Source organism: Falco punctatus (assembly GCF_963210335.1).
Source record: "Falco punctatus genome assembly, chromosome: 5".
Classification (NCBI taxonomy): domain Eukaryota; kingdom Metazoa; phylum Chordata; class Aves; order Falconiformes; family Falconidae; genus Falco; species Falco punctatus.
In genome coordinates, this window is record NC_137584.1 from 72,287,187 (window position 1) to 72,307,417 (window position 20,231).

The window sequence follows — 20,231 nt, forward strand, 5'->3', positions numbered from 1 at the left end:
GGGGGGCTGGGCGGCAGCGGCTGGGCATGAGCCGGCAGCGAGCCCAGGTGGCCGAGGCCAGCGGCACCCTGGCTGGTGTCAGCCATGGCGTGGCCAGCAGGGCCGGGGCAGGGACCGTCCCCCTGCGCTGGGCACCGGTGCGGCCGCCCCTCGAGCCCTGGGGTCCGTTCTGGCCCCTCACTCCCAGACAGAGCTTGGGGGGCCGGAGCGTGTCCAGAGCCGGGCAGGGGGCTGGGGCAGGGGCTGGGGCACCAGTCTGATGGGGGGGCTGGGGGGTCAGCCTGGAGAGGAGGGGGCTCGGGGGGGACCCGATCGCTCCCTACAGCTGCCTGGGAGGGGGCTGCAGCCAGGGGGGTCGGTCTCTGCTCCCAGGTCACAAGCGACAGGACAAGGGGGAACGGCCTCAGGCTGCACCAGGGCAGGTTTAGGTTGGAGACTGGGAAACATTTCTTCACCGAAAGGGTGGTCAAACACTGGGACAGGCTGCCCAGGGAGGGGGGGAGTCCCTGTCCCTGGGGGTGTTTAAAAAAACACAGACATGGCACTTAGGGACATGGTTTAGTGGTGGGTTTGGCAGTTGTGGGTTAACAGTTGAACTCTATGATCCTGAAGGTCTTTTCCAACCTAAATAATTCTATGAAATCTCACACCTTTCTAACAGACACATACCAATCCATTACAGGTTGTCTGCCTTCTCAAGACCATCACAGCAGAGACAGGCTTTAGGAGAGATCTGAAGGAGGAAAGGGTAGTGCTGGCTTGCTTTGCTTTCTTGTTCTGCTCCCCGTTTCCACAGCACCTATCACAAAGGAGTCTGAGGCACTGTCATGATTCAAACAGCAAAGAGCAGCAGCTACCGCACTTTAGGCCAAACAGAAACCAAGAAGGAAAAGACCAAAGAGCTCCAATTCTAATTCAGAGTAACTACTTCACATGCAGAGCGTTAATAAGGAGACGGTCCTGTCCTGATGGTACATATTGCTGCAGTGTTTTTGTCATCCTACATACTGCAATCAGGACAATCATACCAGCATTTTAAAGTGCTAAAGACCCTATAATGCACAGCGTACTACCTGCGTGGAAGGGGACACTAGAAAAATACACTCCCCTGTACTACCAGGTTTCAGGACTTTGCACGTGGGTCTAGCAGAGCAGAATGGATTCCAAACATTTCCATTATTTCCTTTGGGGAAACAGTCAGACAAAGCTGAAAAGATCAGTGCAGGGCCAGGACAGAAGAGGGAAAGAAACACTGGTCCCCGCCTGCAAAGACCCTGAGGTGGCCTGCAGCCACACAAGGTATGTCCATCTTGTGTGTAAAACAGCTTGGGTCCCTGAGGGAGCTCAGTATTTTGGTCTTAGCTTACACCAAAGGAGAGACACTCCTGCTAATCAGTTCCAATGACCCTTGTACAAGCAAGAGAAAGAAAAGCATTACAGGAAAAGGCAAAAGCACATCCTAAAAAAAATCTGCTGGCCAAGGACTCAACGGAGTTGCAAACCAGAGAGGAGTGTGGCACACACAGTCATCTGCTGCTTTCATCAAAAGGAGGTTCCTCGTGTTCTCGGAGGGAAGAAAACTCCTCCCAGCCATTTAGCCCTTTAGAGAAGTACGCATTCATCCCTAAACTACATCTGAGTTCACAAGCCCTCTTCTATTATACAGTATTATCCACAAAAGACATATTACTGTAAGCAGAGGGAAAGGCAAAGCACATAGGCAGCCAGGAGACCAGGCTCAGAGAGTGCTTCGTCTCTGCAGGACTGAAGAGCGGGGAGCTCTAATGATCACCTGCCACTCTGCATATGTATTTGAAAGATCCACTTTGCTCTGTTCTGTTCCCAGCTCATGTAAAAGGGTTGTAAGAGCCTTTTTGGACAAGGAATCTACTGCTTGTCAGGCAAAGTTCTGCATCCCGAACAATTATAGTGCTGCTGAAATGCCAGTATCAACTATGAAATAACATGATACATTATGAGGACAAATCAGTACATTGGGAAAGGAGAAATGCAGAACGTAAAGAGCATGGAGACCCCCCACCAAGACAGAGCCTGGATTAGGCTAAATGGAAAGGTTTCTGCAAAAGCAAAGGAAGAGCTGAACGTCAATACTCTCAGACCAAGTTAAGGACAAGATGTCTTAGGGGCTACAAAAAAATGAGATATTGTCCGGAGCAGCATAACTTTTTTTAAACAACGGAAGGGGTAAAATAGCTCCTTCTACCCTGTCATCTAGAATCAAATGATTACACTGTTACTGGTTTGCGTGATGCTAAAACACATCCGTGAAAATGAAGCTGGTGTTCACCAAAGCAGGAAAAAGGATACTTGTATTGGCTTTAAAATGCCCATCTCCAAAACCCCAAAGTGACATACCTTTCCATAACAGCCAGGCACTCCTTTCTCCATGTGAACCGACTGCCTCGCCGTAGTCTGAAGGTCCCAGAGGTAGCTGTGACTGGGGGAGGCGTCTGTCTCCATTCTGGCTCTTCTATTGGGATAGGAGCGGGTCTCATGCTTAATGTAGCCCCTAAGAATAATAAATACTGTGTTTCCTAGTGGATTAAAAATCATGCCCATTTTCTTACTCCTGCTCATGAAAGAAAGACAAGACAGATGATGAAACCATTCGAACTAAAAAAGTAAAGCATTATCAAACAAAGACACCATAAAGATACACAAAGGCAACTAAAGTTCCCATCCCCAACCTCCAAGCCAGAGAGGTACCAGGTGACCATGGAAATCTAAGGGAGACATAATTGAGCTGATAGCCACTTAAGAAAAGCTGTCCTGTCTTCATCAAGAGAAGTGTCATACAGAAAGGGTGAGCTATGCCCCAGCTGGGATTTATTTAGGTTGCGCTGGCTACCTCTTCTGCCACAAAATGGGAAATAGCAGGTTTCTATTTAATTGTACAGCAGTCTCAGGAAGCAAAATGTGAATTTATACGAAAGGTATTTCAACATGTCCGAAGAGCTGAATAAACACTTGAAGTAGCTCCACCGATACAAACACACCCTGTGACCTGTGCAAACACAGGCTCCCGAGTGCCAGGTTGCCTGAAAAAGTCAATGAAAGCAGATTAACATCACACCTTTCCTCTTCTGACCTCCTTTCTATAGATATATTTCTCCTTTCAAGAAGCCTGAGCTGGAAAGCATCAAGCAAGAGACAGGATGTGACAAAATGCCTTCAGGAAAGGCCCTTTGATTCCTTCCACAACAGCCTCTCGGATAATAAATCAAGACACACTGGAAGACCAATCTTTCATATATCCCTTGGTGAGGACGGGAACCTGGTGTAGGACACTAGTACGTAAAACAGGGTATGTCTGAAGGACAGCTTTGTGCTCAGTGACTTCCCCTGGAGGGAAAAAATAGCTGGGTTTTGTGCAAAAAAGTAAAAAAAAAAACACCCAGCTGTATGAAAAGATAAATCACCACCTATATCCCATATGCATACTGAGCTCAACTGGAATTCATTGCACTGAACCAGCCTAGATAGATCCAAGAGAAGCAGGCAACTCTGCTCACAGAAGGAATACAGTATTGTGCACACATAAAAGCAGGGCTGAGCCAGCAAATCCCCCTGGGTACACAGACTTGCTCAGAACGGTTAGGATTTAAGCATAAAAACATACTGTATTAGTGAAACAACACTGCTTCTTTAATATAAAACAGAGTAAAAGGGTCAAAGGAACTTAAGAGTTTAACCAATAAACAAATTCTTCAGTTAAAAAGCAAGAAATTAGCTATTTAGGCACTTGGCTGTGTTCCTTTCCAGAAATGCACAATGAGTATTTTCCTTACTGCCAGGGGTTCGCATCTGTGTTAGGTAGTGGAGCCCAAAGAAATGTAAAAATTTTACCCAGGAGAAGTCTATAGGAAGTGAAGCCCACAGCCTCTTGCATGCACAACAGACAGTGACTCTTACTAATTCCCAGCTAACGAGCCTATGCAGATTACTTAAGTTTTATTGACACATGAAATATTTCTTATATTGCCAATTTATTGGGAGGCCATTTCAAGGAATGTTCCCTACCCTCCCTTTCCAGTACTTCACAGTTTAGGGGGCTGTATCAAATTGCTAGGCTTTAAATACACTTAAAAAACTAAAAAACTTCTTTTAAAAAATAAAATTTCAGAAGAGGCAGGGGGGAACAGGACAAGAAATTAGCTTTCCCTGCATTGCCTTAGCAATATACTTTCCCTACCCGAGGATTTCATTTCGTAGGGAGAATATAGGAGTTATCAGTGATGCCTAACATCAAGAAGGTAAGAGACGCAGAGTACTTCCATTAAATTTGCCTGAGACTCTTCAAAGCTTGAAAAAAATAATCTGCATTTCAAGCATAAATTTCCTCCTGTTGCTACTACATTCACTTACTGACCTTGCTAGATCAATTTACCTATTTTTCTTTTCTGTGGGGTAACATCAATAACAGCAGCACATAAGAGAGAAATATGCTGAGAATTACAAGAAGTACCCACCACTGGTTTTGCACAACATAAAGACAGAAGCATCTAAATGCACCAGGGGCCCAAAATGTGGTTGGATGCACGAGTGGCAAGAGTGGTGGATGCACGCACTACTGCCACATTTGAAAAGGAAACTATGGAGCTTTTCTTCACCCCCCTCAATTAAGTGAGCACTTGGGGATCCCCTTTATTCTGCTGTTCCAATGCTTCATTGCAATCTTGTTGCCACCCAGCTCTGCTACTTCACCACTTAGTAAGTTACATCCTAGTTTACTAGCTCATATTCTTTTTACAACCCCCTCAAACAGCTTTTAAGTAGTGAAACTTCTCTCGAGCAGAACAAGCGAGGCAAACGCAGTATGAGATCTTCATCTTCGTATATGCATCAAAAAGCAAGACATCTGTAAGGGGTATAGAGGTGAACCATCTGGGAAGAACTCCTTTCACAGAGAAAAATGAAAAGCGACATTTCTCACTACCTGCCAGTGCTGAGCACCTTTTACAACAGCACTGCATTTTCGTCATGCAAGCCAGCATTTTTTCAGATGCGGGGTATGACTCTGGGTATGTATGTTGCAGGTGGGTTTTGGGGAGAGGAGGCAAAAGCGGTGCTTTCTAACTGAAATGCAGCTCTATCTCTACTCAAAATTCGTCACAGCAAAGGCGTACCTTCTCTCAGCGCACCCCAGACACCACCCCGAAGGAAGAGCATTGCTCAACTGCAATCGCTGATCCACACCACATGCCTCGGACAGGCCCTGCCATACAGGGGTGATGCGCAGAATGGTTGGAGCAAGCCTCAGGCCATCTCCAAGCTCCAAGAAACCTTTTACTGGCAAGCCTTTGCAGCAAGTACCTATCATATATTATACTGATAAGAACAGATGTCACACTGTATTTTTAGCCAGGCTGACCCGAGATCACATAATAAACACCTTTCGGTTACTACTGAGCCAGGCTAGATTTGAGTCAGCAGCCTGCACAGCAAAAGGTTCCCTACAGAGCTCACTGCTTGGATGGAAAGGATCAGAGCAGGGACTGTTTTCTCTGCAGCTCTGTAAAACAGTAAATCACCAACAATATGTTCCCACTGCAAATCTCGTGGGATACCCAGCCATGATTTTCTGTTGGGTTTTTTGTTATGGTTTGGTTTTTTTGCTTGGTTTTGGGTTTTTTTTTTCTGGTAGACCTTTATAGCTAAAAAAGAACGGTTATGGGAATAACACAAGAGATGCTACATCTTGATAATAACTACCTTTCTTTTTCCCTTTGGTTCAAGGAGGAAGAGCACATGGTTTTCTCCAAGGAGACCACAGTGGCCTACCTATTACAGAAGACTGGCAGAAATAAATATCCAGCCTAAATGGAAGTAATCTGTATCCATCTAACTTCAGCACGTAACTTCTAGGTGCCAGCTTCAGTTTGCAGTACACAACAAAAGACATGCTCAAGTTACTTTGTAACAAACTTTCCATGTTGCCCAAGACCCAGTGCCAGCCAAACTACTCATGCTAGCAACTACCAACGTAAAAAGAAATATTTATTTTAAACCCATGGGCTCTGAAAAAAATAGAACATTACAGGACTCTGTGCTCATACACTGGCTTCTGAAACTCATACTATTTATCTACTGCCAAAACGCTTTCAGTCCTCTACAAAACACAAGAGATATGGTGCCTGTCTGAAAAAAACTCGATTTAAATGAAAAGCACCCCTATTAATTGGATTAAAGACCTTTTCAACACTAGTATTTAGCACTGACTTCTTCAGCAAAAAACTCCTTAAAGCAAAAACCTACCTTCCTCCCTAATTGGCAACTGTTTCCAGAAAAATTTACAATGACTAGTATACTGGAATTCGCAACATTGCTGTTAACTCTGACATCAGTCCTACCAGGAAAATGTTGATCAAGACGTTTTTGAGCAAGATTATTGCATACAGTAGGAACAGTGAGGGGTTTTTTTTTTCTGATCCATGAGACTTAAGTCTCTTTTGCAATGTTCCAAGTCTGTCGTTGTCTGAACACCCACCACCAAAGACAGGAAAAATACTGAAACTGCCCATGCAAACTAGCAATCAAACCTAAGCAAATAACAAACAGCATATTTAAGAGGTCAAAGCAAGCTGACACATAACGAAAGTGATGGAATTGCTGAGTATCTTTGGTATAGGAGCAATATCTAGCAATGTCGTCTCAAAACTGCTCTAAATCTCTACAACAAGAAGTTCTTCAGTTAGCAGATGCAGGACTGCTTGTGGATGATTTAAAGCATTAAATAGCACCATTATACAATTGAAAAAAGAAAAATAAAATCTCTTTTGATGTATTTGTAAGTAATCCTTTGCTTATATAAACATAGCGAAGCCTTTGCTGCGAGGACCTTACAGGCAAGGCAGGCAAGTCCCACGCAGGAAACCATCTCATCTTTATCTAGGAGATGGGAAAGTGAGGTGCAAAGGTGAAATCATTTGCTGTGAGTCGTACAGAAAAACTGGCAGAGCCAAGAAAAGACTACAGGTCTGCCAAGTGTTCTCCAGTCCTTTACACACAAAACTGCTATTCTTCCTTTACAGTCCATAAAATAATTACAGCTGGTGTCCTAGTCCTTTCAAAACTGTTCTGATTTTAAGCGAGAAGTTTTCTTTCCATTACTACACAAACAAATTCAGTCAGAAGGTAGACTTACTCTGAAGACCCAGTTTTCCAAAATAAGGATTAAAGAAATGGGGGAACTAAAAGTTCCTGAAGACCTCACTTTGCCCATCGGTAACTCAAACACAAAGGTGCTTCTGAGCAGAGAGATCTAACACTATCACTCAAAGGAGAAGGATCGAGATTTTATTCCCAGCAGCTGGAACTGGAAAAGATGGGATATATGGGAATAGAAAGCCAAATGTCACTTCATAGTAAGTGAGCAAATAGGAAAAACACATGCCAGTCATTTTAAGTTTCGTCAAAGGAGAACAATCTCTTACACTCTACAGAGAGCGCAGTGATGGCATCATTACCTGGTGAACGTGGCAGGAGGCTCTACTGATTTCCTCAATTTCTGACTCTAAGGAAGACAGCAGAATGGCTAGTCTAGTCTACTAACCACATGATACTGTGAGTCCTATCCAAAACTTGGGCTCCAAGTTGGTTTTAAAACAGTAATTCGAATCCTGGATTCTCTGGACAAGGTGGGTACCTTCCTTAATACATTGTATACCTTTGCACACATGCATGTTAATTAACTCTTGGCTAGCGCATCCGACCTGAAATTTAGTAGATGGCAGTAATTCAGAGAAGTGGATTATCTTGGAAACTAAGGGTTCCCTCCTTTACCTCAGTCTCTACAAAGAAACAAAATGTTTATTTGGTTCTAAAGGAAATTTAAGTGCATCCAAACAGTCCCTTGACATAGGCAGAGGAGCCATTTTGCCTTTTATACTTCTTGAAAGCGCTGTGTAAGATCTCTTATTTGAAAAAAGGTTACACTCAAACAACCACTCTTCAAGTGATTTTCCATGTGTGTCTAAAGAAAAGCGAACAAGACCTCAGCAAGACAGCACATCAGAAAAGCAGAGGTTAACATCAATTCATTCCAATTTAAGCCATAACCTTCAGTGTTGCAAGTCCTCCTTCCTTAGACACTTCTCAAGAGTAAAAGGACAAATAAGATGAGAGCTTGTGGATATAGGGAAAGAAAGAAGACTAGAAGGAAGAAGTAAAGATTTTAGTGCTAAGTTTGACAAAGCTTCTGTTATCCCAGCACAGAGTACTATTTCTTAAACAGCTCCAAACAATATCGCAAGAAAAGATGCAAGGAAAGATTAACAAAAGTTTTCATCGTTACGAGAGGACTTTGGTTTTGTTTTTTTCCAAAATACATCTTCTAAAAAACCTCTAGTTGTCTCCACTGTTTTGGAGGCAATACCTTTCCTAAAAGGGAAATGGCTGAGGGTTACTTTGTAGGGTACAACTTGAGGCTTTCAAAGCAGCTGATGGTTGCACCCAGTAACTTTGCTGATCCTTAATATCACAACTCCAGCCACTGCAAAATCAAGGCTTCCTGGCGATCCCTGCAGCCAGCCAGCATCTCGCAAGCCTTGGTACTTTCATTCTTTAAAACAATTTTCTAGATGCTTAACAGAAAGGACAGGCTCAGCTGTCAGATTGAACCCACCCAATTTTAAGCTAAAGTATTCTCAGGCCAACTGACAGCTGGAGCCTCTTGATTTTCAGCTTACACACAAAGCAGAAATTTTGAGGATCTGTTTTCACTGGAATTTTTCTTAATAGAATTCTGGATACTGAAGCCAAGTTCATATTAGAGAGCCTGAGTCTTAAATTCCTTAAAACAATTACACAGTTAATTCAATCACGCCGTTGTTTGAAGGAAATTAAATGTAAATATTTTGATCTTTACAATAGAACTGCTAGAGGGAAAAATAACAATTGTGGTCAAACAAAATCTATGGAAAAGAACAATGCAAGGAAATTAATTCAACTGTGATTTTGAAGATTGCTGGTTATTTATTGAAGATAATAAGGAGCTTTACTTCTCTTTTTATATTTAAGATCTGTTTTGAGAGTTGGAGAAGCAGGTGGGATTTGAGGGATACATCTCTACTTATAACTGTTACTATCAACATCCCATCCATGAGCTTGAGATCCAACCCAAAAGCCTCTGAAGTTATCCCAAAGTTCTTCTCCATCAAGCTGCGTATTTTTTTCTGCAGTGATATGCATCCATCATCAATGTTTTCTATCTGTTCTTTCTGAATGAAGAGCCTCGGCATCTCTTTCATGTTAGCTGACTACCACTCCACTGCCTACTTCTGATTCCCAGTCAGCTAGCAGTGAGGGACAGGGCAAGTAACCATGACCGAGGAGCTGGACAGACAGCTCTGGATGAGTCAGCTCTGCATCATTTACTGCAAAGAGCAGTGCAGATTTCTTTCTAACCTACTAAAAAGTACTCTGGTCCAAGGGAATACCTCTACTATACACGAGACCAAGAAGTGAATGATCAGTGATAATAAAAAACAGTGACAAAAGGCTTAGTTTCCATAAGTAAAACAGCAGGAGATGTTTAGGCTGTAGTTGTTTACCGGGATTTGTCTTCTCAAGCTGGTACCATCTGTAAAATGCCCTTTTCTTTTGTTCACTCAGGTCCGACCCTTGCTGCAACAGCCAATGGGAGATCCGGCTCTGACTGATACCTGTAAAAAAAAAAGAACAAAAACAGAAACAAAAAAAAAAAAAAAAAAGGAAATAGAAAGAGGAAGAGAAAACTTGTTCTTTTTCAAACATTTTAAAGTGGTTTATATATATAAAAGGTGTTGTCTTACAAAGACTAGGAACTCATGTTTCAATCACAGAAAAAGTAGAAAGTTCAAGCTTCCCAACCTCATACCTCACTGTTTAAAAACTTCTCCCTGGTGTTGTTTGCAACCTTACTCAAGTATATCCTGGAATTAGCACAATCAATCTACAAGCAAAGAGGGTACAAACTGGGAAGCCAAATGTACCACTGACTTGAACTGTCCACAGATTCCCCAGCTCTTAAATTCCTTTATCTGTGGAATGGGAACTAGTACTTTACCCACTATTATATATAAATAATGATAGTTAGGAGATCATTATCATTCAGTGCTTGCATAAGAAAGGAGACAAACATAGAAACAGTTTATGGGATATAGATCACATCAGCCCAGAAATGGAGCAAGCCAACCATCAGCAGCTGTAACAGCAGCCAGAAACCAAAGCAGAAAGGGCAGCTGCCTGACAGCAAAGCAGCATTCGAGCTCCAAGTATCCAGGCAAGATTAGGGACATGAAGTTCCAGAGCTTTTACAGCAAGACTTCTAAGAAAACAGTAAAAAAAAGGAAAAAAACCCTGGAATAGTTATTTCCAAAGCATGACACTGAATGAAGGATCGATGCGGAATGGGAAAAGAAGTCACTAGAAGGAGAGGAACCAAATAAAGCAAGAGATCTAAAAGTTCACTAGGACGTGAACCATAGGTTCATTTGAAATATCAAAAAACATATAGTTTGCTGAATAATTGAAGCAGTCCTTCAGGTAGGAGGGCTCCCTGTGCTTTTCACAAGGCTCTTCAGCTATCAGAAAGCATTAACAACATCTAAACTCTCCTGAGATCTGAAGTTTTAGGAGGTGCTCCAAGTAACAATATACTCCTGAACACCACCTGTGCCACCCTCTGGCTTGGTGCTAACACTGAGGCAGGTCAAAGGCTGGTTTTCACACAGAAACCAAACTACCTCTCCCCTCTCTTGAGATGCATCAAGGTTTTATAAGATCTCATAATCATATTTAGCTCATGAAAAACAATCCCTTGGAGTTTTACCGTTTCTAATATGGGAGGTTTACTATGCTCTTTTTTTCTGTTTTGTTTTTCGGTTTTTTGGCATTGAACGCTGAAGCTAGTTAACTTTAAAACGATTCAACTTGACTCTTAGGTATCATATCCAGGTGGGTTTACTCCAAGCAGATTTTTACAGTTACAGGGTTTATGCTCTTAACTGTTCTTCCTTATACAGAATTCCAGAGCCTATGAAGTTTTAATTGCCCTGGGGAAAAGGGATAGGTGTCTTTTGTTTCGAGTACAGAAGTTTCAACAGTGCTCTGCCCACAAAACATACCCTGGTTTGGTTTTGTTTCCCATACATCTGTTTCTCTTCTCAACACCCCTCTGAAGGGACTGCCTTTGCCCCACACCTGAAGCTCAGCAACAGCTGGGGCAGTCAAGAGCTGACTGTCCGCCAGGGCCCACATTGGGATGTATAACTGAGTTTATACTACTAGGGAAGTGGAATTATTCAACCAAACACAAACCTTAGATTCTGCCAAGTTTACGTCAGGTAATTGTGGATGCATACATGTTAATACCAAAAGAAGTCAATATAAGTTGATAAAACTCTCTGGCCCAAAACAAGGCTTCAAGTCTAGTTGAAATCAAGCAATCTAGATGTGTGATCACCAGTGAAAAGTTTTAAAATTTGCAGTTCTTCACCTATTATTATGATTTATAAAAGCCATTTCTTTAACACAGTGCTACGGGACACAAATGTTTGCATCTCACTGCTTTTGGCTGCATGGCTTCTATTAATCAATGGGTAACAGAACCATCAATTTATTTGTTTAGTACGGTCCACTTACACTTACTGCAGTGAATTAGTGTTTGTTGAGTGTTTGGATAACAACGTAAGATATAAATGCAAAGCATTATTAGATAAACATTATAAATAGAGATGAAGTATCTTCAACAAGAGTTGTATAGTGGAAAATCCAAATTCTGCTCAAGAGGCTGGTTGATACTGTCATAAAGTGGTACAGATGTTAGCCACTTCAGACAGTGTGCTCAAGACAAAGCAAAGGAGCAGGAGCCAAAAGATTCAAGCTGTGTATTGCCGTGTCCACATTTGACTCACTTTGAATCCTCACAGCTTATTAAGTTCCTTCTGCAAAATGGAGCTTTGTAAAGGACACCGAGATGTACAGATTCAACGAATATGCTATAAATTCTCAGCACCATCATATTTGACAATGGTATCTCATGAACAGTCCTGCAGTCCATAGCATTTTCTGCATCAGCAAAAAGTCCACTGCCCATTTAGCTCTTTGGCTAGCAGACTTCTATGGCAATGCTGCAAACCCAGATTAACGTGTCAGGTATGGCTTAGGCAACCAATCTTCGTTTTGGGCACAGGAATGTAGTGGATGACCTCAAGAAGCCTTTTTAAGTCCCATTTCCTGTCATTCTTTTCTGGTTTTATTAATCTCTTTCCTTGTTTCAGAGATCTGCAATGAGAGCTGAGCTTCTTAAAGGTTTTTGCTACCTATATCACTCCTTTTTTTAAGATACAAAGATTCTTTCATCTGTACCTCAGCTAAGTTTAGAAGCCCCCAAACTGTATATTCCAGTAGCTTGACTGATTGATCCAAGGTCACATGCAAAGCCTGCAGCAGAAAAACTGATCCAGGATCTCCTAGATCCCAGCACATTGTCTTAGTGACAAACCCATCCTTCACTCCTTTCAATTAAAAAAAACCCCAACCCCCAAATTGTCATGTCAGAGTTTCTTGCATCTCAAGTGGGTTTTACATAGTTGACTAACAGGGACAATGACCAGTGCTACCACCAGCACCATCCTGTCACACTGTCTGTAACCATGCTACTACAGGAAATTGCACTGGCAGGAAAAAAGAAATCATCCTGCGGCCAGAAGGAGATTAATGAACTAAGTTCTCTGGAGTACTGAAAACCCAGCTGTCTTGTGAGGAAATTCACTCAGACCGAACCATGGACCTCAAGGAAGACTGCCATCCTTTGGGCTCAGCATCAGCAAGGACACAAACACACTGTAAGGAGCACAACTACTGTTCTCACAGAAAATACTGAAGGAAGAAGTGGCAATCACAAAGGATTACAGCAATTCAAATGTTGACTTCGTGTCACACGTCACCTCCTTCCCATAGCAGGTTACGCTTCCCAATTATAAACAAAATGGAGATGACGGTACACGTGTGCTCGCTCTTCTGGCCAGCCCCACTGTCTCCTACATAAATTATTTGGGGAACAATTTTCCCTTTAAAATACATAAAAGAAACAGCAAAATGCATCATCAAGAGAAGGCAACTGGTATCTACAGTACAAATCCACTCACAACCCTGAAAACCGCTATCCATCAAGTCTTTGGTAACTGGTTTTCACCTTCACAGATAGATTTGTTCGGTGACTCTACTTTGCATTTCTTTAATGTTTCTTTCAGGAGAGATTTTTAGAAGCACCTGGAATATGTCAGATTTGGAAAAGAAAGTAACTGATTTTTAATTCTTCAGTTTGTAAGCAAAGTCCTAGATTCATATAATACATGCTTGCAAAGGGCTTCTATCAATTTAGGAGATTAGCAAAGCTTGTTTACAGAAAACCTGCAAAGATCAAAATGATAGAAAACCAAATCTTTCCCTGTGTTGTCATGAGTATTAAAAAAAAAGGGAGGAAAGTCTTTTTCAAAAACCATTTCTTGCCATTTCAGATAATCAGTAATTCAGTAATTTTCTGAATTCTCTTCACAATGGAACTAGTTAAGTTTCACTTTATATTTGCTCACAGTCCCTGTGTGTAGGTTCCAAACCTTAAGGGATTTTATTTATGTTACAGCAGTGCTTCAAGGCTGCCCTCCACTGTGCTAGAAGCTGTGTGTTTAGCATAATATAAAGCTAAGTCCTGAAGACCTCATATGAATTAAGACAGAGACAGTAGGACAGGGCTGAATCGTACAAGCAGAGTAATTGGGAAGGTCAGCAGAACTGCACGCTGGAAAGCTCTATGTGTTATGTAAATTTTTTTAAAACAATTGCCTCTGCATTTTACGGTTGTTGCTGTTCTTTTTTTTTTAATGGTGGTTTAGGTTTTATGGTACTAGCCTGAGAATTGAGAAATCTGAATTCAAATCCCTGCTCTGCAACAGTCTGCTTCCACTGTGACCTCAGGAAAGTAAGGTTTTTTTGTTCTGTCACTCCCTATGTGTGAAAAATGGAAAAGGCAGTATTTCCAAACCTTGCAGAGACATCATCCATCAAAGCATTTAGCCTGGCTGCAAAGGGCTCATCTATATACACTCCTCCCTCTCTCCTTTACTGTAGTACATACCAGAAAGACATTCGTTTCTGAAAACATTTCCCCCGCCCTCCATCTACATTTGGAGGCTAAGAGACAGCATCTCGTAAGTTTGTATTTATCTCTTTATCCTCTGCCTTCCAACCATAACTTACTCAGTAACCAGATAAAATTCTGGTGGCAATTACAGCAAATTGCAGCACACGACTTCAAATTATTGTTGATAAAAATTTGGCATCTCACCTGCCACATGTAGGGCTAAATACCTACTCCCGGGTAAGCTGCAGCTATGTTAAAAGAAGCTTCAAATAACAAGATAGGAAATTCAGCAGGAACTATTATTAGCTGCTGTTTATACTGTCATTTTTCTTATCAGTAGGAGATTATTTATACAGAGCCCAACCCAAGTGCTTCTTGTTTATCTTATTACAGACACCATTAAAAAAGTTTCTATAAAAAGCAGCTCCTGTATTTAGGACCAGCACTAATAAGTGTTATGCTAGGTTTGTGCTTCTTATCAATCATTCCTTTATTTTCAAGTCACTATTTAATACTCTGTTACTATTTTCCAATCTGCTCTCTTCTCCCAGTACACAAGGCAGCCCTGTAGAATGTCTTCCAGGTTTAATTTTCCCTGTCAGATTCATTATCTAAATGACTTTTAAAGTTTCTAGTAATTTTATAAAGGCTAATAGAGCCTAAAGAATTGTTCTACTGCAACAGCTGATTTTAACCTTCAGCGCCGTGTTCCTCTCTCATGTATCCTCCCTTTCCATCACTTCCCATCCCCTTGTGCCGCAGCACAGGAAAAACAAAAGGAAAAGCCGTTTACTGTTGCAGAGTCTGTAAATAAAAGGCTGCACAGGGTGCTTTGTAGGATTGTGGCTGATGTAGGAAAGTGTATTCTGTAAGCACACTGCAGTATTAGAATCAAGATGAGAAAAAGGAGAAAGGTATTTCTGAACAAATTCCTAAGTGGCTTGAAGAATTAGCAAAATAAGGTGAAACGGAAGTTTCAAAGGGCAGAAGTTGCAGTAGAGGTTACTGCACCAAGGACAGAACATGCCAAGACACAGAATGGGGACAAATAGAGTCATAAGCACCAGGGAAACATTACACTCTCTGATGAGCTAATCGAAGACCTGCAATTTGAAGACATCCAAATACATTCATTAGCTTAACTAAGGTTCATCACTTGTTATGTCCAATTCAGCCAACTTCAAACCCAGACAAACTATGAAAAGGAAGGAAAGTTTTAAGTCCCTAGCCAAAGGTCTAATATCACTGTTCAGGTGCATTATTACTCCTTTCTCCTCTCCATGCCATTCTCCCCTCCCATTACACACAAAACCACACAATTTTTTAGCCTACCAAAGAGATTGAAAGGAGAAAGTTGACAGCATGGGTAGCCAAGCCAAACAATTGTCTTGTGGACAGTGCCAGCCATAAATTTTTCATTTCTTTCTTGCCTCTCTTCCGCAAGGCAGAAGAGATGAACGCTAAAAGCTGGGGCCACACTATTCTACATTTATTTCAAGTGCTAAAAAAATGATTTCCAGCTGATGAGGGTGGTCATTGGTGGATGGGCAAGTCAAACACACCCAGCACCTGCACTGCAGCCTCCAGGAACAGCTTGCTGTGTTTGTGTTACAACAAGCAGTGATGGAGGCTGTAAGCACACCAGCCTCTGTGGGCTGCTGATAGAGGACCCTGAGACACGGATGACTGGAGGCTGAACACTATTCTGAAAAGGTGTCATTTCACTTTTATGGTCCTCCTCTATGCCACCTGCTACTGCCCACTCTTTGGATTGACTTCTTTATTTTTCCTTGTGTTTACTGAATTATTTACAGAACACCTTTACCAGTAAGACTAAGTCTGTAAATACTGACACGATACCATTTGGGATCATACATTCTGCAAAGCATTACCTCTGTCTATACAAACTGCTTTCTTAATGAACCAAAAGTGGTTTCCAGGGCTTCCATGGGAGCTTGTTTCACTGATGAATGTGAAGGGATGTTGGATACATCTGAAGAATACACCAGTCAACTAGCACTCATCAAGCCTAAGACAACTCTGGAAGTGAGAGACCTGGGACACATGCTTTCTGCTCTGGATCTCTGTCCTGGACTATTTTCAGTCACTCTTCACCACACTGTGCTTTTGAAAGGAATCTGACGTTTCTCCCCAGTAGCGCTGCACACACTCTTTAATCTGGTCCCTTCAAACATCTCTTTGAGATTTACTATTTCTTTTAGATAAGCCATAACTATGTACTTAATAGGAGCACATAAGTGCTATGCATCAGCTTACACAAGGCTATGGGTTATATTTAAAATTAATCAGCTCCCATAGACCTTCCCACCAAGCATATGGAGGATGACACAGTTCAACCGCAAAGGGTAGCGGGAGGAAGAGACTGGTGCAGCACAGCGCAGCACAAGCCTCTGCAGCTACCTCTGCTTGAGAAATGGCATCATGTACAAAATACCACTTTCTTTTCGTATTTTAAAGGTCCATGGAAACACCACTGGGTCAGCTGCAAAAGGGCATAGGTGTTTAGCCTTTAGATTTACCTGGTTTCCCATTGATCTGGTTTGAAAACAAGATAACACCACAGTGTCATTAGTTCAGTCTTCATTCTGTCCCGTGGACAGGCTCAAAAGAGACATCTAGTAATATTTTCTCCGATCACCATATGAGTACATTCTGGATTCCTCCCCATGTTACGCAGGAGGGTTGAGTGGGATGGGTGTGAAACTTAGTCAACTGCGTATGAAGCGGATGGTGTCATTTACTCACAGGAGGAACAGCCTGGCAAACAATGAAAGCTCCCAAAGGCTAAATGCCAACTTAATGACACCTGAAATCCAATGAAGTAGGCTGAGGATGGAAGGAGGAAAACAAACAGATGTGAAGAGACTGGTCTTGGCTTTCGTGCAGTCTGCTTGCAGGGGTATCAAAGACATGCACCAAGACACCTAGGTAATTGTATCACCTCCTTTTACTGGTACAGACTCTGTCTTTGATTTGGTGTGGTGATTCTGATTCAACATCCCTGCATATAGTAGTCCCACTGACTAAAAAGTGCTGGCCTGTTTTGGAAAGACTCTTTTCTGCAACTTTTTCCTCTTTGCATTACTTCTAGTGAAGGGGAAGCTAGTCTGACTTATTGGTAGATGTGAAGGGTGCTATACAGAGGTTAATTCAGGAATGGATTATTCCAAGACTATATTCAAGCAAGGACTACACAAAACTAGGGAAGTGACCGGCCAACTACCAAAAATTCAGATCTCAGGTACAATTTAAGCAACCAGACGTAGCATTTAAATTTTTTAATACTAGTGCTAATATCTGATAAGGCTAATAGCATTCCTTAGAGTTATACAAAATGTTAATCTCATGATTTTACAGATGAAATGGAAACCAGGGAAGGACAAGTAATTTTGCCCAAGATCACAGAGAACAGTTGGGAAACATGGAAGGAATTCCTGGCTCCAGGGCTCGAGCACCCATTTCTGCCTGCCTACCTCAACTGCTAGTGTGTCTGCAAACCCAGATCTCCCAAACAGATGGGTTCTTATGACATTTCAAATACTGGAAATATCATAAAAGAACAACTTCCCTCCTGCTGGTTTGATATTCCTAGTCATCAAGGAACCTTAAAAACTATCTATTTCAAGATCTTTACTCAAGCTTGGGTTAAAAAAAATGAATAAATGTTATAGGTATAACATGGGATTGAGCTATTCGCATTTTATCATCCAGTCTTCATCCTAAGACACTGAGGTGCTGGAGAGTGTCCAAAGAAGAGCAAAGCTGGTGAAGGGTCTGAAGCACAAGTCTGATGAGAAGCAGCTGAGGGAACCAGGGAGATTTAGCCTGGAGGAAAGGAGGCTCGGGGGGGGGACACCTTATTGCTGTCTACAACTACCTGACAGGAGGTTGTAGGCAGCAGGGGGGTTGACCTCTTCTCTTAGGTGACAAGTGTGGGACAAGAAGAAATGGCGTCAAGTTGTGCCAGGGGAAACTTAGATTGGATATTGGGAAAAATTTCTTCAATGAAAGGGTGTCCAGCACTGGCACAGGCTGCCCAGGGAGGTGGTGGAGTCACCATCCCTGGGAGGATTTAAAAGATGTACAAGTGGTGCTTAGGGACATGGGTTAGTGGTGGGCTTGGCAGTGCTGGGTTAACAGTTGGGATCAATGATCTTAAAGGTCTTTTCAACTTGAATGATTCTATGACTCTAAATATGCTACCGGCTACGCTGTTCCGGACAAGCAGTGTGAGCCTGTAAAGAACTCATAGCATCCCAACCCATGGAGGGAGCACTAAGACTTTGTTACTGTTTGTGTAAAGCTCTGGAAACACACCTAAGGAAGAAGTGGTATCACTGCAGTGTGTTCTCTTGTCCTGAATGTGAAAGAGAGAAGGCACAGGGAAAAGGGCAAAGAGAGAACTACTTCTCCTAGGTAAAATCTGAGCTAATACGGTCATCTCCTCAACCTCACATCTGATTTACACTAATCATGACTCAAAGGCAAGTGACTGAAAAACTTCAAACTATCATAATCTGACTCCTCAATGTAGTGATACCAGCTATAGCTGTGTCGCTGACTATTCATATACATTTCATATTATAAATACATATTATATCTCTCTTCATACACAGAGATACAGATATGAATCTATTTGCCATACTCAACAAACAATTTAAGAATTAAGGAAAACTGTTTCATTTAAAGATAAGAACTTTGGGCTTCTTATAATGCTGTAAAATAAAATCTGCTAGCACAAGCCACAAAAAAAAAAAGAAAAAAGAAAAAGTGATTCACTGGGGAAGTTCCATGATGTGCGGGACAATGGGTCTTAAATCAAAGGCATACATTATCATGACTAAGCTGACAGATCTGCACTGCAATGCAGAAAGCCAAGCAATATTCCAACATCTGCACCATGCACAGATAGGCAGTTAAGACAGTTTCCCAAAATGAAGAAAGGACTCCCTGAGCTCTTACCTGTTACCTGTGCAACAACTGCTTGGGAAATTCTCCGATTGGCTAGGAAGGCTTTGATTTCCTCCTTTATCACACTGCTGTCCCTCCTACCAAAACAAAACAAAACAAAAAACAAAAGAACACACAAAAAGACAGACAGACCAAAGTGCACTTTAAAGATGCAAAATGGCTTTATTTCCTTCATTTAGAGGACAAGGAGTGGGGAAGGCAGGCATTAGAGTGCCTCACCAGTGGACACTTCTTTTAACAAGTGTCACGTTTGATCAAAGTACCCTAGCAGGAGAATGGATGACTCATGTCCTATATAATTCATATTAGGCGCAGCACTGCCATATGGAATGTACAAAGTTTCATTACACAGGGATGAATAAATCTCTCGTACCAGCATAAAAACCTCAGTCATAAAAATGAGGCACAAAAATAAAAAATAAAGGATAGCAGGGTCTGCATGGTTAGCTACACAAATGAATATACATACACAAACCTTCCCCAACCTTGCAAGGGAAAGACCCAAAGGAGAAAAGATTTTGCAACCTCTATCCCCCCATCCCTACTTCCTTAGTACACAGCTTGCATCAAATGAGCAAGTGCAAGTTATTTAAAGGCTTTGTATGATTTTTACGAAGTGTGCAAAGACAGTTCAGAAGGGACATGCCCCCACCCATGGCTAGGGGGTTGGACCTAGATGATCTTTTAGGTCCCTTCCAACACAAACCATTCTATGATTCTATGACTAGAACTACTAAAAAGAAAATAATTTGGAGGTTGCACAGGGACTGTGATATGCAGCAAATTTCAATTGCAGTAACCACATACTTTTCCTTCCTCTTCCTCCCTCCCTTCATCAGAAGGGCAAACAAGACTTTATTAGGCTTTATTATTTGGTGGTTTCCCTTCCCCTTCTCCCCTCCTGCCCCAGAAGCATTCAAGGCAGATTCATGCTTGCAAATGCAAATGAAAAATAAACGCTATGTTGTGGGTTCATTTTTATTTCTGTACCAAACACTCATCTTCCATATGCTTGCAAATAAAAGTACTTTCAGTTTAAATAAGCACTAAAAGTATTACCTGAGACACTGAATAGGAACCCAAAACTCAAAGG

General features: G+C 41.8%; 1 protein-coding gene across 23 annotated transcripts in view; it reads right to left on the bottom strand.

Moving 5' to 3' along the window:
• The window catches only part of HMBOX1 (homeobox containing 1), a 123,663-nt gene that overhangs the window by 42,349 nt on the left and 61,083 nt on the right, over positions 1 to 20,231 (bottom strand). For all 23 annotated transcript variants that reach the window (XM_080388436.1, XM_080388428.1, XM_080388435.1 and 20 more), the window contains 3 exons: positions 19,130 to 19,215; positions 9,573 to 9,683; positions 2,377 to 2,530 (listed from right to left, as the gene is read on the bottom strand). In XM_080388436.1, the coding sequence (XP_080244562.1) occupies positions 2,377 to 2,530; positions 9,573 to 9,683; positions 19,130 to 19,215 (351 nt within the window). The remainder of the gene's footprint in view (positions 1 to 2,376; positions 2,531 to 9,572; positions 9,684 to 19,129; positions 19,216 to 20,231) is intronic.